Genomic DNA, 23,103 nt, shown 5'->3' with positions numbered 1-23,103 from the left:
GTGTGGCTTGATTGTTTGTGGGTGTGGCTTGTTTGATTGTGGGTGTGGCTTGTTTGTTTGTGTGCGTAGCATGTTTGTTTGTGGGAGTGGCTTGTTTGTGGGTGTGGCTTGTTTGTTTGTGGGTGTGGCTTGTTTGTTTGTGGGAGTTGCTTGTTTGTGGGTGTGGCTGATTGTTTGTGGGAGTGGCTTGATTGTTTGTGGGTGTGGCTTGTTTGTGGCGTGTCTTGATTGTGGGTGTGGCTTGATTGTTTGTGGGTGTGGCTTGTTTGATTGTGGGTGTGGCTTGTTTGTTTGTGTGCGTAGCATGTTTGTTTGTGGGAGTGGCTTGTTTGTGGGTGTGGCTTGTTTGTTTGTGGGTGTGGCTTGTTTGTTTGTGGGAGTTGCTTGTTTGTGGGTGTGGCTGATTGTTTGTGGGAGTGGCTTGATTGTTTGTGGGTGTGGCTTGTTTGTGGCGTGTCTTGATTGTGGGTGTGGCTTGATTGTTTGTGGGTGTGGCTTGTTTGATTGTGGGTGTGGCTTGTTTGTTTGTGGGAGTTGCTTGTTTGTGGGTGTGGCTTGATTGTTTGTGGGAGTGGCTTGATTGTTTGTGGGAGTGGCTTGATTGTTTGTGGGTGTGGCTTGTTTGTTTGTGGGCGTGTCTTGATTGTGTGCGTAGCATGTTTGTTTGTGGGAGTGGCTTGTTTGTGGGTGTGGCTTGTTTGTTTGTGGGTGTGGCTTGTTTGTTTGTGGGAGTTGCTTGTTTGTGGGTGTGGCTGATTGTTTGTGGGAGTGGCTTGATTGTTTGTGGGTGTGGCTTGTTTGTGGCGTGTCTTGATTGTGGGTGTGGCTTGATTGTTTGTGGGTGTGGCTTGTTTGATTGTGGGTGTGGCTTGTTTGTTTGTGGGAGTTGCTTGTTTGTGGGTGTGGCTTGATTGTTTGTGGGAGTGGCTTGATTGTTTGTGGGAGTGGCTTGATTGTTTGTGGGTGTGGCTTTATTGTTTGTGTGGGAGTGGCTTGATTGTTTGTGGGTGTGGCTTGTTTGTTTGTGGGCGTGTCTTGATTGTGGGTGTGGCTTGATTGTTTGTGGGTGTGGCTTGTTTGATTGTGGGTGTGGCTTGTTTGTTTGTGTGCGTAGCATGTTTGTTTGTGGGAGTGGCTTGTTTGTGGGTGTGGCTTGTTTGTTTGTGGGTGTGGCTTGTTTGTTTGTGGGAGTTGCTTGTTTGTGGGTGTGGCTGATTGTTTGTGGGAGTGGCTTGATTGTTTGTGGGTGTGGCTTGTTTGTGGCGTGTCTTGATTGTGGGTGTGGCTTGATTGTTTGTGGGTGTGGCTTGTTTGATTGTGGGTGTGGCTTGTTTGTTTGTGTGCGTAGCATGTTTGTTTGTGGGAGTGGCTTGTTTGTGGGTGTGGCTTGTTTGTTTGTGGGTGTGGCTTGTTTGTTTGTGGGAGTTGCTTGTTTGTGGGTGTGGCTGATTGTTTGTGGGAGTGGCTTGATTGTTTGTGGGTGTGGCTTGTTTGTGGCGTGTCTTGATTGTGGGTGTGGCTTGATTGTTTGTGGGTGTGGCTTGTTTGATTGTGGGTGTGGCTTGTTTGTTTGTGGGAGTTGCTTGTTTGTGGGTGTGGCTTGATTGTTTGTGGGAGTGGCTTGATTGTTTGTGGGAGTGGCTTGATTGTTTGTGGGTGTGGCTTGTTTGTTTGTGGGCGTGTCTTGATTGTGTGCGTAGCATGTTTGTTTGTGGGAGTGGCTTGTTTGTGGGTGTGGCTTGTTTGTTTGTGGGTGTGGCTTGTTTGTTTGTGGGAGTTGCTTGTTTGTGGGTGTGGCTGATTGTTTGTGGGAGTGGCTTGATTGTTTGTGGGTGTGGCTTGTTTGTGGCGTGTCTTGATTGTGGGTGTGGCTTGATTGTTTGTGGGTGTGGCTTGTTTGATTGTGGGTGTGGCTTGTTTGTTTGTGGGAGTTGCTTGTTTGTGGGTGTGGCTTGATTGTTTGTGGGAGTGGCTTGATTGTTTGTGGGAGTGGCTTGATTGTTTGTGGGTGTGGCTTGTTTGTTTGTGGGCGTGTCTTGATTGTGTGCGTAGCATGTTTGTTTGTGGGAGTGGCTTGTTTGTGGGTGTGGCTTGTTTGTTTGTGGGTGTGGCTTGTTTGTTTGTGTGCGTAGCATGTTTGTTTGTGGGAGTGGCTTGTTTGTGGGTGTGGCTTGTTTGATTGTGGGTGTGGCTTGTTTGTTTGTGGGAGTTGCTTGTTTGTGGGTGTGGCTGATTGTTTGTGGGAGTGGCTTGATTGTTTGTGGGTGTGGCTTGTTTGTGGCGTGTCTTGATTGTGGGTGTGGCTTGATTGTTTGTGGGTGTGGCTTGTTTGATTGTGGGTGTGGCTTGTTTGTTTGTGGGAGTTGCTTGTTTGTGGGTGTGGCTTGATTGTTTGTGGGAGTGGCTTGATTGTTTGTGGGAGTGGCTTGATTGTTTGTGGGTGTGGCTTGTTTGTTTGTGGGCGTGTCTTGATTGTGTGCGTAGCATGTTTGTTTGTGGGAGTGGCTTGTTTGTGGGTGTGGCTTGTTTGTTTGTGGGTGTGGCTTGTTTGTTTGTGTGCGTAGCATGTTTGTTTGTGGGAGTGGCTTGTTTGTGGGTGTGGCTTGTTTGATTGTGGGTGTGGCTTGTTTGTTTGTGTGCGTAGCATGTTTGTTTGTGGGAGTGGCTTGTTTGTGGGTGTGGCTTGTTTGTTTGTGGGTGTGGTTTGTTTGTTTGTGGGCGTGTCTTGATTGTGGGTGTGGCTTGTTTGTGGGTGTGGCTTGATTGTTTGTGGGGGTGGCTTGTTTGTGGGTGTGGCTTGTTTGTGGATTGTTTATTTGTGGGCAAACAATAGAGCCACACCCACAAATAAACAAGCCACAACCACAAACAATAAAGCCACACCCACAAACAAGACACGCCCACAAACAAACAAACCACACCCACAAACAATCAAGCCACACCCACAAACAAGCCACTCCCACAAACAATCAAGCCACACCCACAAACAACAAAGCCACACCCACAAACAATCAAGACACGCCCACAAACAATTAAGCCACACCCACAAACAATCAAGCCACACCCACAAACAATCAAGCCACACCCACAAACAAACATGCTACGCCCACAATCAAGACACGCCCACAAACAAACAAACCACACCTACAAACAATCAAGCCACACCCACAAACAATCAAGCCACACCCACAAACAATCAAGCCACACCCACAAACAATCAAGCCACACCCACAAACAATCAAGCCACTCCCACAAACAATCAAGCCACACCCACAAACAAGCCACTCCCACAAACAAACATGCTACGCCCACAATCAAGACACGCCCACAAACAAACAAACCACACCCACAAACAATCAAGCCACACCCACAAACAAGCCACTCCCACAAACAAACATGCTACGCCCACAAACAAACAAGCCACACCCACAAACAATCAAGCCACACCCACAAACGACAAAGCCACACCCACAAACAATCAAGACACGCCCACAAACAATCAAGCCACACCCACAAACAATCAAGCCACACCCACAAACAAACAAGCCACTCACACAAACAAACAAGTCACACAGCCACACCCACAAACAAGCCACTCCCACAAACAATCAAGCCACACCCACAAACAAGCCACTCCCACAAACAAACATGCTACGCCCACAATCAAGACACGCCCACAAACAAACAAACCACACCCACAAACAATCAAGCCACACCCACAAACAATCAAGCCACACCCACAAACAATTAAGCCACACCCACAAACAAGCCACTCCCACAAACAATCAAGACACGCCCACAAACAATCAAGCCACACCCACAAACAATCAAGCCACACCCACAAACAATCAAGACACGCCCACAAACAATCAAGCCACACCCACAAACAACAAAGCCACTCCCACAAACAAACAAGTCACACCCACAAACAATCAAGCCACACCCACAAACAAACAAGCCACACCCACAAACAAACAAACCACACCCACAAACAATAAAGCCACTCCCACAAACAATCAAGCCACGCCCACAAACAAACCACACCCACAAAAAACAAGCCACACCCACAAACAAACAAGCCACACCCACAAACAAGCCACACCCACAAACAATCAAGCCACACCCACAAACAATCAAGCCACACCCGCAAACGCCACACCCACAAACAAACAAGCCACACCCACAAACAATCAAGCCACACCCGCAAACGCCACACCCACAAACAAACAAGCCACACCCACAAACAAACAAACCACACCCACAAACAATAAAGCCACTCCCACAAACAATCAAGCCACGCCCACAAACAAACCACACCCACAAACAATTAAGCCACACCCACAAACAATTAAGCCACACCCACAATCAATCAAGCCACACCCACAACAAGCCACACCCGCAATCAATCAAGCCACACCCACAAACAAGCCACACCCGCAATCAATCAAGCCACACCCACAAACAAACAAAACACAACCACAATCAATCAAGCCACACCCACAAACAAGCCACACCCGCAATCAATCAAGCCACACCCACAAACAAACAAAACACGCCCACAATCAATCAAGCCACACCCACAAACAAACAAACCACACCGACAATCAATATTTTCGTTCTTTCTTTCTTTATTCTTTTCTTTCTTTCTTTCTTTCTTTCTTTCTTTCTTTCTTTCTTTCTTTCTTCATTCATTCATTCTTTAATTCATTATTAATTTATTTATTCTTTCTTTCTTTCTTTCTTTATTCATTTATTCATTTATTCATTTATTCATTTATTCATTTATTCATTTATTCATTCTTTAATTCATTATTCATTATTTAATTCATTATTCATTCTTTAATTCATTATTTATTCATTTATTTATTCTTTATTTATTCATTTATTCATTTATTCATTTATTCATTTATTCATTCTTTAATTCATTATTCATTTTTTATTCTTTATTTATTCATTTATTCATATATTTATTCATTTATTCATTTATTCATTTATTCATTCATTCATTCATTCATTCATTCTTTAATTCATTATTTTTTTATTTTTTTATTCTTTCATTCTTTCTTTCTTTCTTTCTTTTTTCATTTATTCATTTATTCGTTCTTTAATTCATTATTTATTCATTTATTCATTTATTAATTCATTAATTCATTCATTCTTTAATTCATTATTTATTTATTTATTCTTTCTTTCTTTCTTTATTCATTTATTCATTTATTCATTTATTCATTTATTCATTTATTCATTCTTTAATTCATTATTCATTCTTTAATTCATTATTTATTTATTTATTTATTCATTTATTCATTTATTCATTTATTCATTTATTCATTTATACATTTATTCATTTATTCATTTATTCATTTATTCATTTATTCATTCTTTAATTCATTATTCATTCTTTAATTCATTATTTATTTATTTATTTATTCTTTATTTATTCATTTATTCATTTATTCATTTATTCATTTATTCATTTATTCATTCATTTATTCATTTATTAATTAATTAATTCATTCATTCTTTAATTCATTATTTATTTATTTATTCTTTCTTTCTTTCTTTATTCATTTATTCATTTATTCATTTATTCATTTATTCATTTATTCATTTATTCATTTATTAATTCATTAATTCATTAAATTCTTTAATTCATTATTTATTTATTTATTCTTTCTTTCTTTCTTTATTCATTTATTCATTTATTCATTTATTCATTTATTCATTCTTTAATTCATTATTCATTCTTTAATTCATTATTTTTTTATTCTTTATTTATTCATTTATTCATATATTTATTCATTTATTCATTTATTCATTTATTCATTCTTTAATTCATTATTTATTCATTTATTCATTTATTAATTAATTAATTCATTCATTCTTTAATTCATTATTTATTTATTTATTCTTTCTTTCTTTCTTTATTCATTTATTCATTTATTCATTTATTCATTCTTTAATTCATTATTCATTCTTTAATTCATTATTTATTTATTTATTTATTTATTCATTTATTCATTTATTCATTTATTCATTTATTCATTTATTCATTTATTCATTTATTCATTCTTTAATTCATTATTTATTTATTTATTTATTCTTTATTTATTCATTTATTCATTTATTCATTTATTCATTTATTCATTTATTCATTCTTTAATTCATTATTCATTATTTTCTTATTCTTTATTTATTCATTTATTCATATATTTATTCATTTATTCATTTATTCATTTATTCATTCATTCATTCATTCATTCATTCTTTAATTCATTATTTTTTTATTTTTTTATTCTTTCATTCTTTCTTTCTTTCTTTCTTTCTTTCTTTTTTTATTCATTTATTCATTTATTCATTTATTCATTTATTCATTCTTTAATTCATTATTCATTCTTTAATTCATTATTTATTTATTTATTTATTTATTAATTTATTCATTTATTCATTTATTCATTTATTCATTTATTCATTCTTTAATTCATTATTCATTCTTTAATTCATTATTTTTTTATTCTTTATTTATTCATTTATTCATATATTTATTCATTTATTCATTTATTCATTTATTCATTCATTCATTCATTCATTCTTTAATTCATTATTTTTTTATTTTTTTATTCTTTTATTCTTTCTTTCTTTCTTTCTTTTTTCATTTATTCATTTATTCGTTCTTTAATTCATTATTTATTCATTTATTAATTCATTAATTCATTCATTCTTTAATTCATTATTTATTTATTTATTCTTTCTTTCTTTCTTTATTCATTTATTCATTTATTCATTTATTCATTCTTTAATTCATTATTCATTCTTTAATTCATTATTTATTTATTCATTTATTCATTTATTCATTTATTCATTTATTCATTTATTCATTTATTCATTCTTTAATTCATTATTCATTCTTTAATTCATTATTTATTTATTTATTTATTCTTTATTTATTCATTTATTCATTTATTCATTTATTCATTTATTCATTTATTCATTTATTCATTCTTTAATTCATTATTTATTCATTTATTCATTTATTAATTAATTCATTCATTCATTCTTTAATTCATTATTTATTTATTTATTCTTTCTTTCTTTCTTTATTCATTTATTCATTTATTCATTTATTCATTTATTCATTTATTCATTCTTTAATTCATTATTTATTTATTTATTTATTCTTTATTTATTCATTTATTCATTTATTCATTTATTCATTCTTTAATTCATTATTCATTATTTTCTTATTCTTTTTTTATTCATTTATTCATATATTTATTCATTTATTCATTTATTCATTTATTCATTTATTCATTCATTCATTCATTCATTCATTCTTTAATTCATTATTTTTTTATTTTTTTATTCTTTCATTCTTTCTTTCTTTCTTTCTTTCTTTCTTTTTTTATTCATTTATTCATTTATTCATTTATTCATTCTTTAATTCATTATTTATTCATTTATTCATTTATTAATTCATTCATTCATTCATTCTTTAATTCATTATTTATTTATTTATTCTTTCTTTCTTTCTTCATTTATTCATTTATTCATTTATTCATTTATTCATTTATTCATTATTTAATTCATTATTCATTCTTTAATTCATTATTTATTCATTTATTTATTCTTTATTTATTCATTTATTCATTTATTCATTTATTCATTTATTCATTTATTCATTCTTTAATTCATTATTCATTCTTTAATTCATTATTTTTTTATTCTTTATTTATTCATTTATTCATATATTTATTCATTTATTCATTTATTCATTTATTCATTTATTCATTTATTCATTTATTCATTCATTCATTCATTCATTCTTTAATTCATTATTTTTTTATTTTTTTATTCTTTCATTCTTTCTTTCTTTCTTTTTTTATTCATTTATTCATTTATTCATTTATTCATTCTTTAATTCATTATTTATTCATTTATTCATTTATTAATTCATTCATTCATTCATTCTTTAATTCATTATTTATTTATTTATTCTTTCTTTCTTTCTTCATTTATTCATTTATTCATTTATTCATTTATTCATTTATTCATTATTTAATTCATTATTCATTCTTTAATTCATTATTTATTCATTTATTTATTCTTTATTTATTCATTTATTCATTTATTCATTTATTCATTTATTCATTTATTCATTCTTTAATTCATTATTCATTCTTTAATTCATTATTTTTTTATTCTTTATTTATTCATTTATTCATATATTTATTCATTTATTCATTTATTCATTTATTCATTTATTCATTTATTCATTCATTCATTCATTCATTCTTTAATTCATTATTTTTTTATTTTTTTATTCTTTCATTCTTTCTTTCTTTCTTTCTTTTTTCATTTATTCATTTATTCATTCTTTAATTCATTATTTATTCATTTATTCATTTATTCATTTATTCATTTATTAATTCATTAATTCATTAAATTCTTTAATTCATTATTTATTTATTTATTCTTTCTTTCTTTCTTTATTCATTTATTCATTTATTCATTTATTCATTCATTCTTTAATTCATTATTTTTTTATTCTTTCTTTCTTTCTTTCTTTCTTTCTTTCTTTCTTTCTTTCTTTATTCATTCATTCATTCATTCATTCATTCATTCTTTAATTAATTATTTATTTATTCTTTCATTCTTTCTTTCTTTCTTTCTTTCTTTCTTTCTTTCTTTCTTTCTTTATTTATTTATTTATTTATTTATTTATTCTTTCTTTCTTTCTTTCTTTCTTTCTTTCTTTGTTCTTTCATTCTTTCTTTCGGACCAGAGACGGCCGAGATACGCCCGGGGACCCCTTCGCGGACCCCTTCGCGGACCCCCGCGGACCCCCACCCGGGCACGAGACCCACGGGGGCGGCCCCGGTCGCAACGAGATTCCCCCCATCCAAAACGGACCAGAGATGGCCAAGATACGCCCGGGGACCCCTTCGCGGACCCCCGCGGACCCCCGGACAAACCCACTGAGCAAGATTATGGTACACACATCGCTCGCTCGCTCGCTCGCTCGCACGCACGCACGCACGCACGCACGCACGCACGCACGCACGCACGCAGGCAGGCATAACAGATAGTGTGCATAACAGATAGTCAGGGGAGACAGTGCTCAGTGCCTTTTGTTCTCTCAAAGCCGGTAGTGAATATAACAGCATTGACTCAGCCAAAAAAACAAACAGTAATGCAATACAGTGAGGACATGAATAATAATTTGTCGGACCGCTGATTCGAACTGGCGACCTCTCGGTATCAAAACCGCTGCGCTATCCACTCGGCCACGGCTGCCACTGGTATGGTGGCTACAGAGGCAGTACCATCAGGGGACCACAGGGTGGGGCCGTAGCCTAGCTATAGAGAACATTATGCCTTGATCCCGCAACTAGCTGGCTGATTGGCCAGGCCAGCATAGTCTGAGAGAGTCGGGAGCAGCAGGAGGGGGATTCCCCACAAAAAGTAAATAGAGGCGAGAAGAGACTGTCTTCTTAAACAATGGATGATGGAATGGATTTTATTTAGGTTTTGCGGCCTTCTTCAAAAGGTTAATTTGTTATGCTCCTTTGCGGCCTTCTTCAAAAGGTTAATTTGTTATGCTCCTCGCTCCTCGTCCGCAGTCTCGGATCTTGACCTGTGGCTGCGTACCCGGGCCGTTGAAACTCAAATGCGCTGCGTTATCCAGCAGACCAACGAGACTACGAAACCCAATGGAATTTTGGTAAGGTTCTTTTTCATTTTTTCCAGAGGGAGGTCAAAATATATTCTCAAATGTTAGGAAGGGACTACTGTTTGTTACGCTAAGATACAAGTTCTGTGTCCCGACCTGAAACTGACAGGTGGGTAATATCTCTATCTCTCTAGTGGATTCGTTTTTAGATCCATCATGTTCATTGTGTACTGTTAAAACACAACATCACTATATTGTTGTAACTGCCGGGGACACTTGCTGGTTTTATTTGTTTATTTACATTGCTTTGGGATATATTTATTTTGACACTTGTTGTACGTTTGGTCTACCTTTTATTTTGAAGTGCCCAGTGTAACAGAGTTAAATAGTTAGTTAAATTGAGTTGTTCATTTGCCCCTCATTGAGCAGTACCAGACATTGTTTTGTTGTTGCAAACTAAGATAATTTATATAGCACTTTGGTTCACTGCATATCACACTGTTTGTCCTAGTGGTGTTCCCGTAGCTGCCGCTCTGTATGTCCTAGTGGTGTTACCGTAGCTACCTCAGTGGATTCCGTGTTCCCTATGAGGTGAGGCGGCTCTTTGAAAACGCTGTGATGTTAGACAGTGTCTAATATACATATGACGTTGGGTCATTATGATAATATTATCTGAGAGCAATGAATCTTTTTGTAAACAGCTTTTGGTTTATCACGGGGACTAGTGATGACGTCACGCAGTGTTATTCTTTTTGCACGAAAATAAAGTGAGTTTACTGTTTGTGTTGTGTTAACCACAGACAGTCTGAGGAAGCAGTGGACCAGTTCCAACTACAAATATGTGTTTTATTTGTCTGTTCTTACAGGTATGTGCTATATATATATTGTACCAACTATAACTTGTTATAATTTAATGTTTTGATGGTAGTTCTTCTGTGATTGCAAACTCAATGTTGAGCCCAGTATGCTGCTATGGTATTCTTATTTCAATATTGTATTTGTATTAAAGACCTCTTATAATAAAATTAAAACATGTATTAGACAGAGGCTAATGTTATTGGTTAGGCAAAAAGTATTGGACAGATAAGCTACTGTTATTGGTCAGGTTAAAAAAAGAGTGTTCAATAGCAGACCTAAAAGCACTACAAGCTTGAAAAATAGCAGATCTACAAGCTCATAGCGCACCACCGAGTGGCGCGCTACGAGCTTGTAGGTCTGCTATTTTTTTAAACTGTCAGGATTTAAGACATTTTTGGAATCTGATCTCAGGTCAAAATGCATTAAAGAACCACCATTCTTCCATGCGTATCATCTCTTTATAATAATACAAAATATATACAGGTTGGAAACAAAAACAACAAAAGGGGGAATTTACTCACGACCCATACAAATTGGTGTGCGACCCGCATATGGGTCCCTGTTTTGGGAAACTAAGGAATAGGGTTTGGGAAGCTCACTGACTTTAATGGAACATTAATGGAACATCTGCACTCTTAAGAGTGCAGATGGACCCATATCCATGTGTTCATGTGTACATTAACCTGTGAGGGTCCATTTGGTTCAAAACTATCACTCATTTTCCTTTCCTTTCCTTTCCTTTGTTTAAATAACTTAAGTCCATGCAGGATAACACATCGAAGAAGGTAAACTCATGAGCTACGTGTCCTCCTCTCTCCCTCTCACCAGACACGGAGACATGTGACTACGGCTGGCACAAGTTCCAGGGTCACTGCTACGCTACTTCCCCACCAGGAAGAGCTGGGACGCGGCTGAGAGGGAGTGTCGTGTCCATGGGGCCCACCTGACCAGCCTGCTGTCCCACGAGGAGCAACACTACGTCAACCGTACGTCCCACAAACGCTAATATGGTATCCGTTTCGCATTCGGGTTCTTGGAAACGCCCCCCAGCCACTGCGCTAGTTTGACTGAGGTTAGGTTTAGGTATGCTTTACTGAGGTTAAGGTTAGGGTTAGGTTTAGGTGTAGGCTGTCAATCACAGCGACTGGCCAGTCACAGCGCACCATTTACTCAAATGCGAAACGGGAACCATATCAGCCCCACAAACAGTTGCTCTTTAAACCTTTGCATGCGTTGTCTTCGGGTCAAAAAGACTGGCCGCCAGCATGTTTACCATCAAAAGAATAAAAATAAATAGTCATGTTCTTTTGTAAATGAACTCCCTCCTTGATCATGCTATGGCTTCACGCGAAAGCATTAACCCATTTAGACCTGAGTTAAAAAACATTCACTTTGAAAGAATATATATACAAAGATTTGCGCCGCATTCTTATGATTTTTCAAAAGCAGCAGACCTACAAGCTCGTAGCGCGCCACTCGGTGGCGCGCTATGAGCTTGTAGGTCTGCTATTTTTTCAATAGATAAATTATAACACAATGTTTAAAACACCAAAAGGGGTTAAAAGTAGCAGATCCAAAATCTCGAAACGCGTCAATGAAGCAACACGTTTTTAGCTTGTCCATCTGCCATACTTTTGAATTTGAGTCCCACGAAACGTTTTCGGACATTTCCACTCGACAGAGACGATTATAATAGTTATAACGGTACAAACTCCTGAATAGGGGGAACACGGTCATGTTATCTCAGGAAGAATGATTCATGTGTACTGTAGAAAATGCTACTCTCTCTCTCTCTCTCTCTCTCTCTCTCTCTCTCTCTCTCTCTCTCTCTCTCTATCTCTCTATTGTCTCTCTTCTCTCTTATTTGTGAGAGTGAAAAGTCCTAAAAAGGGCCCAGTGTAAAGTGTTGTGTTTGGCTGGCACTAGGTCTGGGGCAGGACTACCAGTGGATCGGCCTCAACGATAAGATGTTTGACAACGACTTCCGGTGGACCGACGGCAGCCACATGGTGAGACACACACACAGACACACACACACACACACACACACACACAGACACACACACACACACACACACACACACACACACACACACACACACACACACACACGCACGCACGCACGCACGCACGCACACACGTATATAGACGCTGCTAGACTGTATATAGACGCTGCTAGACTGTATATAGACGCTGCTAGACTGTATATAGACGCTGCTAGACTGTATATAGACGCTGCTAGACTGTATATAGACGGTGCTAGACTGTATATAGACGCCGCTAGACTGTATATAGACGCCGCTAGAGTGTATATAGACGCCGCTAGACTGTATATAGACGCCGCTAGACTGTATATAGACGCCGCTAGAGTGTATATAGACGCCGCTAGACTGTATATAGACGCCGCTAGAGTGTATATAGACGCCGCTAGACTGTATATAGACGCCGCTAGACTGTATATAGACGCCGCTAGACTGTATATAGACGCCGCTAGACTGTATATAGACGCCGCTAGACTGTATATAGACGCCGCTAGACTGTATATAGACGCCGCTAGACTGTATATAGACGCCGCTAGACTGTATATAGACGCCGCTAGACTGTATATAGACGCCGCTAGAGTGTATATAGACGCCGCTAGAGTGTATATAGACGCCGCTAGAGTGTATATAGACGCCGCTAGACTGTATATAGACGCCGCTAGACTGTATATAGACGCCGCTAGACTGTATATAGACGCCGCTAGACTGTATATAGACGCCGCTAGACTGTATATAGACGCCGCTAGACTGTATATAGACGGTGCTAGACTGTATATAGACGCCGCTAGACTGTATATAGACGCCGCTAGACTGTATATAGACGCCGCTAGACTGTATATAGACGCCGCTAGACTGTATATAGACCGTGCTAGACTGTATATAGACGGTGCTAGACTGTATATAGACGCTGCTAGACTGTATATAGACGCTGCTAGACTGTATATAGACGCTGCTAGACTGTATATAGACGGTGCTAGACTGTATATAGACGCCGCTAGACTGTATATAGACGCCGCTAGACTGTATATAGACGCCGCTAGAGTGTATATAGACGCCGCTAGACTGTATATAGACGCCGCTAGACTGTATATAGACGCCGCTAGAGTGTATATAGACGCCGCTAGACTGTATATAGACGCCGCTAGAGTGTATATAGACGCCGCTAGACTGTATATAGACGCCGCTAGACTGTATATAGACGCCGCTAGACTGTATATAGACGCCGCTAGACTGTATATAGACGCCGCTAGACTGTATATAGACGCCGCTAGACTGTATATAGACGCCGCTAGACTGTATATAGACGCCGCTAGACTGTATATAGACGCCGCTAGAGTGTATATAGACGCCGCTAGAGTGTATATAGACGCCGCTAGACTGTATATAGACGCCGCTAGACTGTATATAGACGCCGCTAGAGTGTATATAGACGCCGCTAGACTGTATATAGACGCCGCTAGAGTGTATATAGACGCCGCTAGACTGTATATAGACGCCGCTAGACTGTATATAGACGCCGCTAGACTGTATATAGACGCCGCTAGACTGTATATAGACGCCGCTAGACTGTATATAGACGCCGCTAGACTGTATATAGACGGTGCTAGACTGTATATAGACGCCGCTAGACTGTATATAGACGGTGCTAGACTGTATATAGACGGTGCTAGACTGTATATAGACGGTGCTAGACTGTATATAGACGCCGCTAGACTGCATATAGACGCCGCTAGACTGTATATAGACGCCGCTAGACTGTATATAGACGCCGCTAGAGTGTATATAGACGCCGCTAGACTGTATATAGACGCCGCTAGACTGTATATAGACGCCGCTAGACTGTATATAGACGCCGCTAGACTGTATATAGACGCCGCTAGACTGTATATAGACGGTGCTAGACTGTATATAGACGCCGCTAGACTGTATATAGACGCCGCTAGACTGTATATAGACGCCGCTAGACTGTATATAGACGCCGCTAGACTGTATATAGACGCCGCTAGACTGTATATAGACGCCGCTAGACTGTATATAGACCGTGCTAGACTGTATATAGACCGTGCTAGACTGTATATAGACGGTGCTAGACTGTATATAGACGCCGCTAGACTGTATATAGACGCCGCTAGACTGTATATAGACGCCGCTAGACTGTATATAGACGCCGCTAGACTGTATATAGACGCCGCTAGACTGTATATAGACGCCGCTAGACTGTATATAGACGGTGCTAGACTGTATATAGACGCCGCTAGACTGTATATAGACGCCGCTAGAGTGTATATAGACGCCGCTAGACTGTATATAGACGCCGCTAGACTGTATATAGACGCCGCTAGACTGTATATAGACGCCGCTAGACTGTATATAGACGCCGCTAGACTGTATATAGACGCCGCTAGACTGTATATAGACGCCGCTAGACTGTATATAGACGCCGCTAGACTGTATATAGACGCCGCTAGACTGTATATAGACGGTGCTAGACTGTATATAGACGGTGCTAGACTGTATATAGACGCCGCTAGACTGTATATAGACCGTGCTAGACTGTATATAGACCGTGCTAGACTGTATATAGACCGTGCTAGACTGTATATAGACCGTGCTAGACTGTATATAGACGCCGCTAGACTGTATATAGACGCCGCTAGACTGTATATAGACGCCGCTAGACTGTATATAGACGCCGCTAGACTGTATATAGACGCCGCTAGACTGTATATAGACGCCGCTAGACTGTATATAGACGCCGCTAGACTGTATATAGACCGTGCTAGACTGTATATAGACGCCGCTAGACTGTATATAGACGCCGCTAGACTGTATATAGGATGGATTGGGGGTAAGTCCCTGCGACATACTAGCGTCATGTCCAGGGGGTGTACTTGTACATCAAGCTGCCTCAAGCTACAGAAACAGGAGATAGGCTCCTGCCCGGCTTGGCAAGGCTACTACGGTTCAGAGTTCGACTGTACTGTATGTTTCTGTCTATCTAGGAACCCATTGGCTATTGTCTGATGAGGATTTACTGTCCGGGGGTAAGGGCCAATGGTTCTGGGCTTCCGTTGTAGCCAGTGGATATCCGGGCCACGCCTTCCACTACCATGTGTCCGGTCGGAGTTGGGAGATGACTAGAAGTTTACACCGGGATAAAAGTTCATCTGGCGATATCGATGGGTTTCGAGCTGGTTTTGACTGGATTGTATTTCAGGAATTGCATTCCGCCTCTTTTTCTCGCCACATAGACTGTTTACCTGGATGCTAAAGTCGTGTTACCAAAGCCCGTTCAATTGTAATTGGTCAGTACTACTCAACGACTACAATCTGAAACCAGAACACTTCTGAAACCAAACATATTGCACCTCGCCTGCATACTCTGAATTCATATCCAGGATATCTGTTTATAAAAATCTATATATGTCTTGACTGACTTATGGTGCGTGGATGTGTGCACTGCACATACGATACGATAAATTATTACGGAACAGTGGATCGAAAGATATTATTATCTTCATTGTAAAACATGTTACAGTTGCCTCAACTTGAATCTGTATGATTGTTCTGAATAGACATGAGAAAATTGGACTATACCGGGCCATAAATATTACAATAAGTATTAATAATAAGTCATGTTGCGTGCACTCAGTGTCAACCCTTCCTGGTCTGCAGGGATGAAGCTGCCGTCGCGCGTGCCCACCCAGGTGGACAGTGACGAGGAGCACAAGTGGAACCAGACAGAGGAGTATGGACACGGGACTCGCTGCTGCTCCTGTCCCAAGACCGACAAGGAGCTGAAGAAGGAGAAAGAGGACTCGGAGTACCGCAAAACCTTTGAGAATTATCTCCACAACGAGGTCTTCGAGATAAAGTAAGTAAGACTTATGGAGCTCTCGTTTGCAAGGAACTGGAAGCTTGTGTAGGCACAGTGGTTTTAGGATGTTTAGAGTTTTAGAGTTTTATTAGGATCCCCATTAGCTGGTGCATAGCAGCAGATAATCTTCCTGGGGTCCACATAGAACATAAAAACATGACATTCGACATGGACAATGATATATAAATATCATTGTATATCCGTATTGTATATCCGTATTGTATATCATTGTATATCCGCTATCATTGTATATCCATTGTATATCCGCATTGTATATCCGATATTCCGCTTACGACTCTCATTGCACCAGGAATATTAGATTCCTTCTTCATAATTGTCAAATCTTCAAGGAAATATCAATTGGTTCCCATAAGACTGTGCTTGATGGTGTATTTATTTTTTACCTTCCTCTGCCTCACAGCTTATTCTTCCAAATAAAACAAGATTACAAATGAAAGCAAACGCGCTAAAACATCATCCATAAAGTTACGTTTTTAATTGTATGTCCAATCAACCGTATGTCAACATTGTCAGTTGGTCAGTTATCTTTTGCAAGAGGCATGGATGGTGCCAGGTGCGTGATAGATAGGCTTCATTACCATGGAAACCAGACACACAAGCTGTTATTTGTTGGTCACATATTGGACATATTTCCTTGTAATGAATGGTCATGCCTCTCTGGCTGTCTGTACACAAGAGTGAATACCATATATGGAAGTCAGAGCAAAAGCTTTGAACTGTTCTTTTTACCTGCTTTGAAAGTTTTTTAGAGTGTGCCAATCAATTTAAAGGTAGTATAAGTGATTAAGTATTAACTAGCTCCATATTCTGATAGTACTCATTGATGTTTGTTCAGTAACCATAACAGAGTCTCCCCGTCTCTCCAGCTCTATATTAAGCAGAACATGCATTTATACATCAGGATACCTATTGTATCTAATCGGGAAAGAGAACTCACACAGGTTCTAGATTTAACAAGTGATTATACGAAGAATTGACCAGACGAAATTGGAACTTGAACAATATAAAATTGAAGCTGATTTTCTGTTTATGGAAGAGCTGGAAAGATGGGTGGGGGGGGACCCCTGTTGCTGAACAAACACTCTATACTCTATAGCAATGAGTACTACAGTATGAGAATAATTATAGCGCTTTAAGCTTTTAACAAAACATTTGACTTTGTGCTCTGGTCACATTCCCTTGTCAGTTAAGGCTCACATGCACCCTCTTGTGTTGAGTATTAAGATCCTCTACATAATGCCATTCATGGGCAACGTGCAATAGCTTTGTCTCTGTCTGGTGCACAAGTTATACGTAATTTACAAACCAGTCAATAGATTATCACACCCTATGCACGTTCAGGTGGTAATTGTATCCACAAAACACATTCGCAAGTCACTGTTTTGGCGTCTGGGTGGTTCCTGGCACCACCACAGACACTAGGGGCTGTATTTTGCGTGCTCTTTGGCCACTCAGAATAGCCAAATGGCATTGATCACGCCTCCAGGTCTTTAGTTTACTCAAGTTAGGGAATAAGATCTGGTACTTAAGACATGCAAAATACAGCCCTAAGGGTTCAATCTGGCTTGGGTACACAATTGAACGTGTTCACAGATGGGAAGTATTAATGACACTGAGATATCTCACGTCTCCTCTATAAAATTCTTAGGAGTTTTAGTGGATGAGAAACTCAGCTGGAAAGAACACATCAATCTAGTTTCCAACAAAGTTTCTTGATCGCTTGGTGTCATCAGAAAAATGAGTGGTCTGGTCAATCAAAACTGTTTGCTTACTTTATATTACAGCTTGATTTACCCACATTTAACATTTTGCAATATGGTCTGGGCCAGCACTTATGTCTCTTACCTCCACACCATTTACCTACTCGAGAAGACATTTGTTACTTTATCAAAACAACTCCATCACTCTGCTCCGTGCACTTTTCAAAATGCTCAACTTTTTCCAGATTAACACTTATTTACAAGCTTAAACATACCCCAACTCCATCCCCAGGCCTTTTAGTTAATTACTTTCAAACATTCTCAAGTCCACAAATACAACACTAGACAGGCTACTCATCTCCATCCCCCCCCCCCTTTATCGTACTAGTCATGGTCAGTTTTCTATTGGATACAGAGGTACTACACTTTGGGACAAATATCCTACTGGTTTACAACTTTCTCCTCTGAACTTGTTTAAGAACAAACTGAAGGTGGTTCTGATTGACCAGATCACTTATCAAGATTCAAGTCGGGCAGAAAGGGTGAAATCTACAGGTTGTGCTGCAGGGAGCAGAACTGACAGGAATAGCATGTTCCTCTGCATACGTTAGTTCTCCCAATGAAACTCCTCTCTGTCTGTACAGTATTTGAGAGGAATTGCACAGAGTGTTTATTTTGCGACGAGCACGTGGAACACACGGGAGGGAGGGAGAGAGAGTGAGAGGGGGGAGAGAGAGAGAGAGAAAGAGACTCTGTACCCAGGGGAAATAAGATCTGCGTTGGGACCTCTATGGGTACCACAGGTTCCCGCTGACTTCTACTCTCGCAGGGTTCTACTCTCGGTGATGAGGGATAATATCTTGCAGTGTGTGTGATCCCTTGTGTGAGACTCATCCCTGTGATCCCGTGTGTGAGACTTATCTACTAGTGTGAAGTGCCTTTACGATCCGATGAATCCCTGGCGACTTTAAAAGTTGTACAGGGTGTACTAGCTGCTCTTAGTTTTGCATGTGTACATGTTTATTTCCGTGAGGTGACATTTAGCCCAGAAGCCAGCATGACACGACCGCTTCTCTCCCCACACCACAGACCCAACAGACAGCGGCGGTCAGCCATGGGCATCGCCAATCGTACCCTTCCGTTCCTCACCACCGCCCCGAGCACGCCAGAAGGCAGGACGCGCAGGCCCGGGGGAGACAAGGGGGAGGAGGACGTGGAGGAGGGGGAGGAGAGCTTTGAGAGCACCAAGTCGGTGGTGACGGTGGCGGCCAACGCCAAGGAGTCCACCGTCATCTCCAACCTGCGGCACTTCACCAGCTACCAGATAGAGGTCCACGCGTGCAACCACCCCACCGACCCCTTGCGCTGCAGCATGGCCGCCTATGTCAGCGCCCGTACCATGCCCGAGGGTAAAGACTCACCTTTATTTGCCATGTGCACAGTATGTACAAGGAGATACAGTATAAACAACACATCCAGTTAGTGCAAATATAACTAGGTTCATGCATTAGCACGAGCATTAGCATTTATTTACATTTAAAATGAACAATTTAGGCATTTGGCTTATCCACAGAGAAAGCAGTCAAGTAAACACTGTGCCAAGAAATGAATCCTATACCGTATTACAGATAGCAGGTCTAGCGTCCTCTTATAATCTCTATAAGGGATTTTTCAGGTAATGCACTCGGGATAAAGGCAGGACGGAATGTCTTTGTAAGTTGACTTATCTAATATTTTATGTGCACATCTAACCCTAGCTTACCCTCAGAGAATGACAGTGCATGTCCTTGAGCAAATGTTTGTTGAACTGAATCTGGATAATAAATAACCATTCATACCATAAATGTCATGGGTTTCAATCCAGGTCCTGACCGCTGATCTCTGTTCTATGTTTTATGTCCCTGCCTTATATTCCTACGGCACCACTATACTCTGATCTAATAAAACCAAAAGATGAAATCAGATACCTTCCTTGAAAGAGCACCACAGGAATTGATATCCTCCACACGGGTAGAGAGAAATGCTGAAAGGTTATCGTATCATCGGTGTGAGGCTATTGTTTGCCAATACGTCTTTGCACCCTAGAGAGCCATTCATTTTGTCTTCCTTCAGACAAAGCTGATGACATCGTGGGCTCCATCGTCTACGAGGTGTCAGAGTACACGGTGCACATCAAATGGCAGGAGCCCAAAAGTCCCAATGGCATGATCATCCTGTATGAGGTCCAGTACAGGAGACTGGGGGATACTGAGGTGAGAGGAGGCACACGCACGCACACACGCACGCACACGCACATGCACGCACGTGCACACGTACACGTACTCACAAACACACACACACACACACGCACATGCACGCACGTGCACACGTACTCACAAACACAAGTTTCTATTACTAGTAGCAAGTAGGGTTGGGGCAGATAAAAAAAACTTTTCATTATTGATTATTGCAGGAGAAAATGTTGATTTAACTAAATATGAATTAATAATTTTTGCTATTACAAAATAAGTTTAAATACATGGGTGGTATCTCTACGGTTTGCTTTCCTGTGAGGCAAATATGCGAATTATTGAAGGATAAGTAAAAAGAAAAAGAAGAGAAATGTCAAAATATATTAACATGCACACACATTTACGCCCCCAGAGAGAGAACACACACACACACACACACACACACACACACTCACTTTTATTTGCATGCATCTATAAATTTAACCAACAAAAAACAAAAACACGAAACTAGTCATTTGAGAGTTGAGAGTATAATTGCACTCATTCAGACCATGAAACCACCCACACTGGTACATGCTGCAGCTGTTTGTTCCCACAGACACTTTTGCCAGGAACAAGATGTTGTTTTGAAACTGGACCATTTGGTTGATAATGGCCCTAATGGAGCGGTGGTTCTAGCACTGCTGCCTCCGCGCACGTCTTTTAGTTACCATGGCGAACGTTGCGTACTGTCTGACTTGTTCTTGCCGACTGTTATTTGCCCTAGCCTAGAAAAACAAAATTAAAAGAAAAACAACTTTGATTGTCCTTCTGTTAAAGCACATTATATATATACTGTGTGTGTGTGTGTGTGTGTGGGTGTGTGTAATATGATGATCTCTCCCTATATACAGTATATATATATTTGTGTGTATGTATACATACAGTAAATTCAGTACTCTTTTCATTTCCTTTCACAAGAGTAGTAGCATTATGTCGTTGCTTTTTCTGCTCAGTATGTACTTTTATATTTGCTTCGTCCAGTTTTCTTTCTTTTCTTTTTATTATCTTATCTGTTTTCATTTATTTTGGGGTTTTCTTGATTTTATTTTGTTTGTTTGTTGTTTTGAATGTACTAATACATTTTAAATGTATCATGTCGTGTAAACGGTGAGGTTCTCGCATAAGCCCCTCTAGGGTTTCTTAACCTCACCGGCACAACAACTAAATGGCCTTCTTTCCTTTGGAAATAACTAGTATATTATGTATGTTGTGCAAATCAAATAAATCAAATCAAATACAGTACATATAATATGATGCATTATATAGTATGCTTATAATATGGGTTTTGTTTGTTTCCAGGATCTAAACTATTGCGTGTCGAGGAACATGTACAAAACGGCCAATGGCTGCTTGCTGAGAGTGGTGCACCCTGGGAACTACACGGTGAAGCTCCGGGCCACGTCGTTGGCGGGCAACGGCTCCTGGACCGAACCCACCCACTTCTACGTCCAGGACCTGAGTAAGTACATGAGGTCAAACCCACCCACTTCTACGTCCAGGACCTGAGTAAGTACATGAGGTCAAACCCACCCACTTCTACGTCCAGGACCTGAGTAAGTACATGAGGTCAAACCCACCCACTTCTACGTCCAGGACCTGAGTAAGTACATGAGGTCAAACCCACCCACTTCTACGTCCAGGACCTGAGTAAGTACATGAGGTCAAACCCACCCACTTCTACGTCCAGGACCTGAGTAAGTACATGAGGTCAAACCCACCCACTTCTACGTCCAGGACCTGAGTAAGTACATGAGGTCAAACCCACCCACTTCTACGTCCAGGACCTGAGTAAGTACATGAGGTCAAACCCACCCACTTCTACGTCCAGGACCTGAGTAAGTACATGAGGTCAAACCCACCCACTTCTACGTCCAGGACCTGAGTAAGTACATGAGGTCAAACCCACCCACTTCTACGTCCAGGACCTGAGTAAGTACATGAGGTCAAACCCACCCACTTCTACGTCCAGGACCTGAGTAAGTACATGAGGTCAAACCCACCCACTTCTACGTCCAGGACCTGAGTAAGTACATGAGGTCAAACCCACCCACTTCTACGTCCAGGACCTGAGTAAGTACCATAGACTGTAAAAAATATGGACAAAGCGTTCCGCGGGTCTAACGTGAACGTAAAATGAAGCCTGTCAGTCCTTGCAATGGAAGTCGCCATCTTTCTAGATCGTGTGTGTGGGGGATCCCGTTCATAGACTGTAACGGTAGCCACGCCCCTCAGAACATGCGCGACTTTATGGTCATTTTTCTAATAAATGGGACCATAATTTTCCAAAAAGAATATTATGACATTAGAAATGAGACTTTAAACTAGTGACTGGAAGCGAAAAGTATTCATGACCATGTTTATTAAGGTAATACAGTCTAGGTGAAGTTGGGCCCAAATACATGGACTTCTATGGGGCTATGGGTTTTTTTGAGCCCAATGAGAGCGCCACAACAGGCCATTATATGAACTTTCATTTCCTTAGTGGCTTCACAAAATATCCGTCTGACTTCCCCCCTGGTCAAACCTCACACAATGGAAAGCCCTTTACAATCATTCCATGTGCAGGCTTCCATGGACAGCAGGATATCATATGGAAAATGTATTTTTTTTATCTGTAACGGGTCTGCAAAATAATGTTTGTGATAAAAGGCAACGGCAATTG

At 39.5% G+C, this 23,103-nt stretch overlaps 1 protein-coding gene and 1 long non-coding RNA gene across 2 annotated transcripts; both read left to right on the top strand.

The window, feature by feature from the left end:
• Window positions 1–9,444: 9,444 nt before the first annotated feature.
• On the top strand, window positions 9,445–10,486 carry LOC308325588. The gene is made up of 3 exons (XR_013965043.1): window positions 9,445–9,547; window positions 9,586–9,721; window positions 10,471–10,486. It is a non-coding gene; the product is annotated as an uncharacterized lncRNA (long non-coding RNA).
• Window positions 10,487–11,400: 914 nt separating this feature from the next.
• On the top strand, window positions 11,401–21,947 carry LOC308325427 (insulin receptor-like; the record flags this gene model as incomplete). The annotated part of the gene is made up of 6 exons (XM_080777919.1): window positions 11,401–11,514; window positions 12,455–12,537; window positions 16,246–16,444; window positions 19,258–19,577; window positions 20,281–20,420; window positions 21,741–21,947. Exons 3-6 carry the CDS (start codon window positions 16,248–16,250, stop codon window positions 21,945–21,947), a joined length of 864 nt encoding a protein of 287 aa, XP_080634045.1. The 5' UTR covers window positions 11,401–11,514; window positions 12,455–12,537; window positions 16,246–16,247.
• Between the last annotated feature and the right edge of the window lie 1,156 nt (window positions 21,948–23,103).

Source organism: Protomyctophum bolini, assembly GCF_963924005.1.
Source record: "Protomyctophum bolini genome assembly, chromosome: 12".
Classification (NCBI taxonomy): Eukaryota; Metazoa; Chordata; class Actinopteri; order Myctophiformes; family Myctophidae; genus Protomyctophum; species Protomyctophum bolini.
This window is presented reverse-complemented; position numbering and strand designations above follow the sequence as displayed.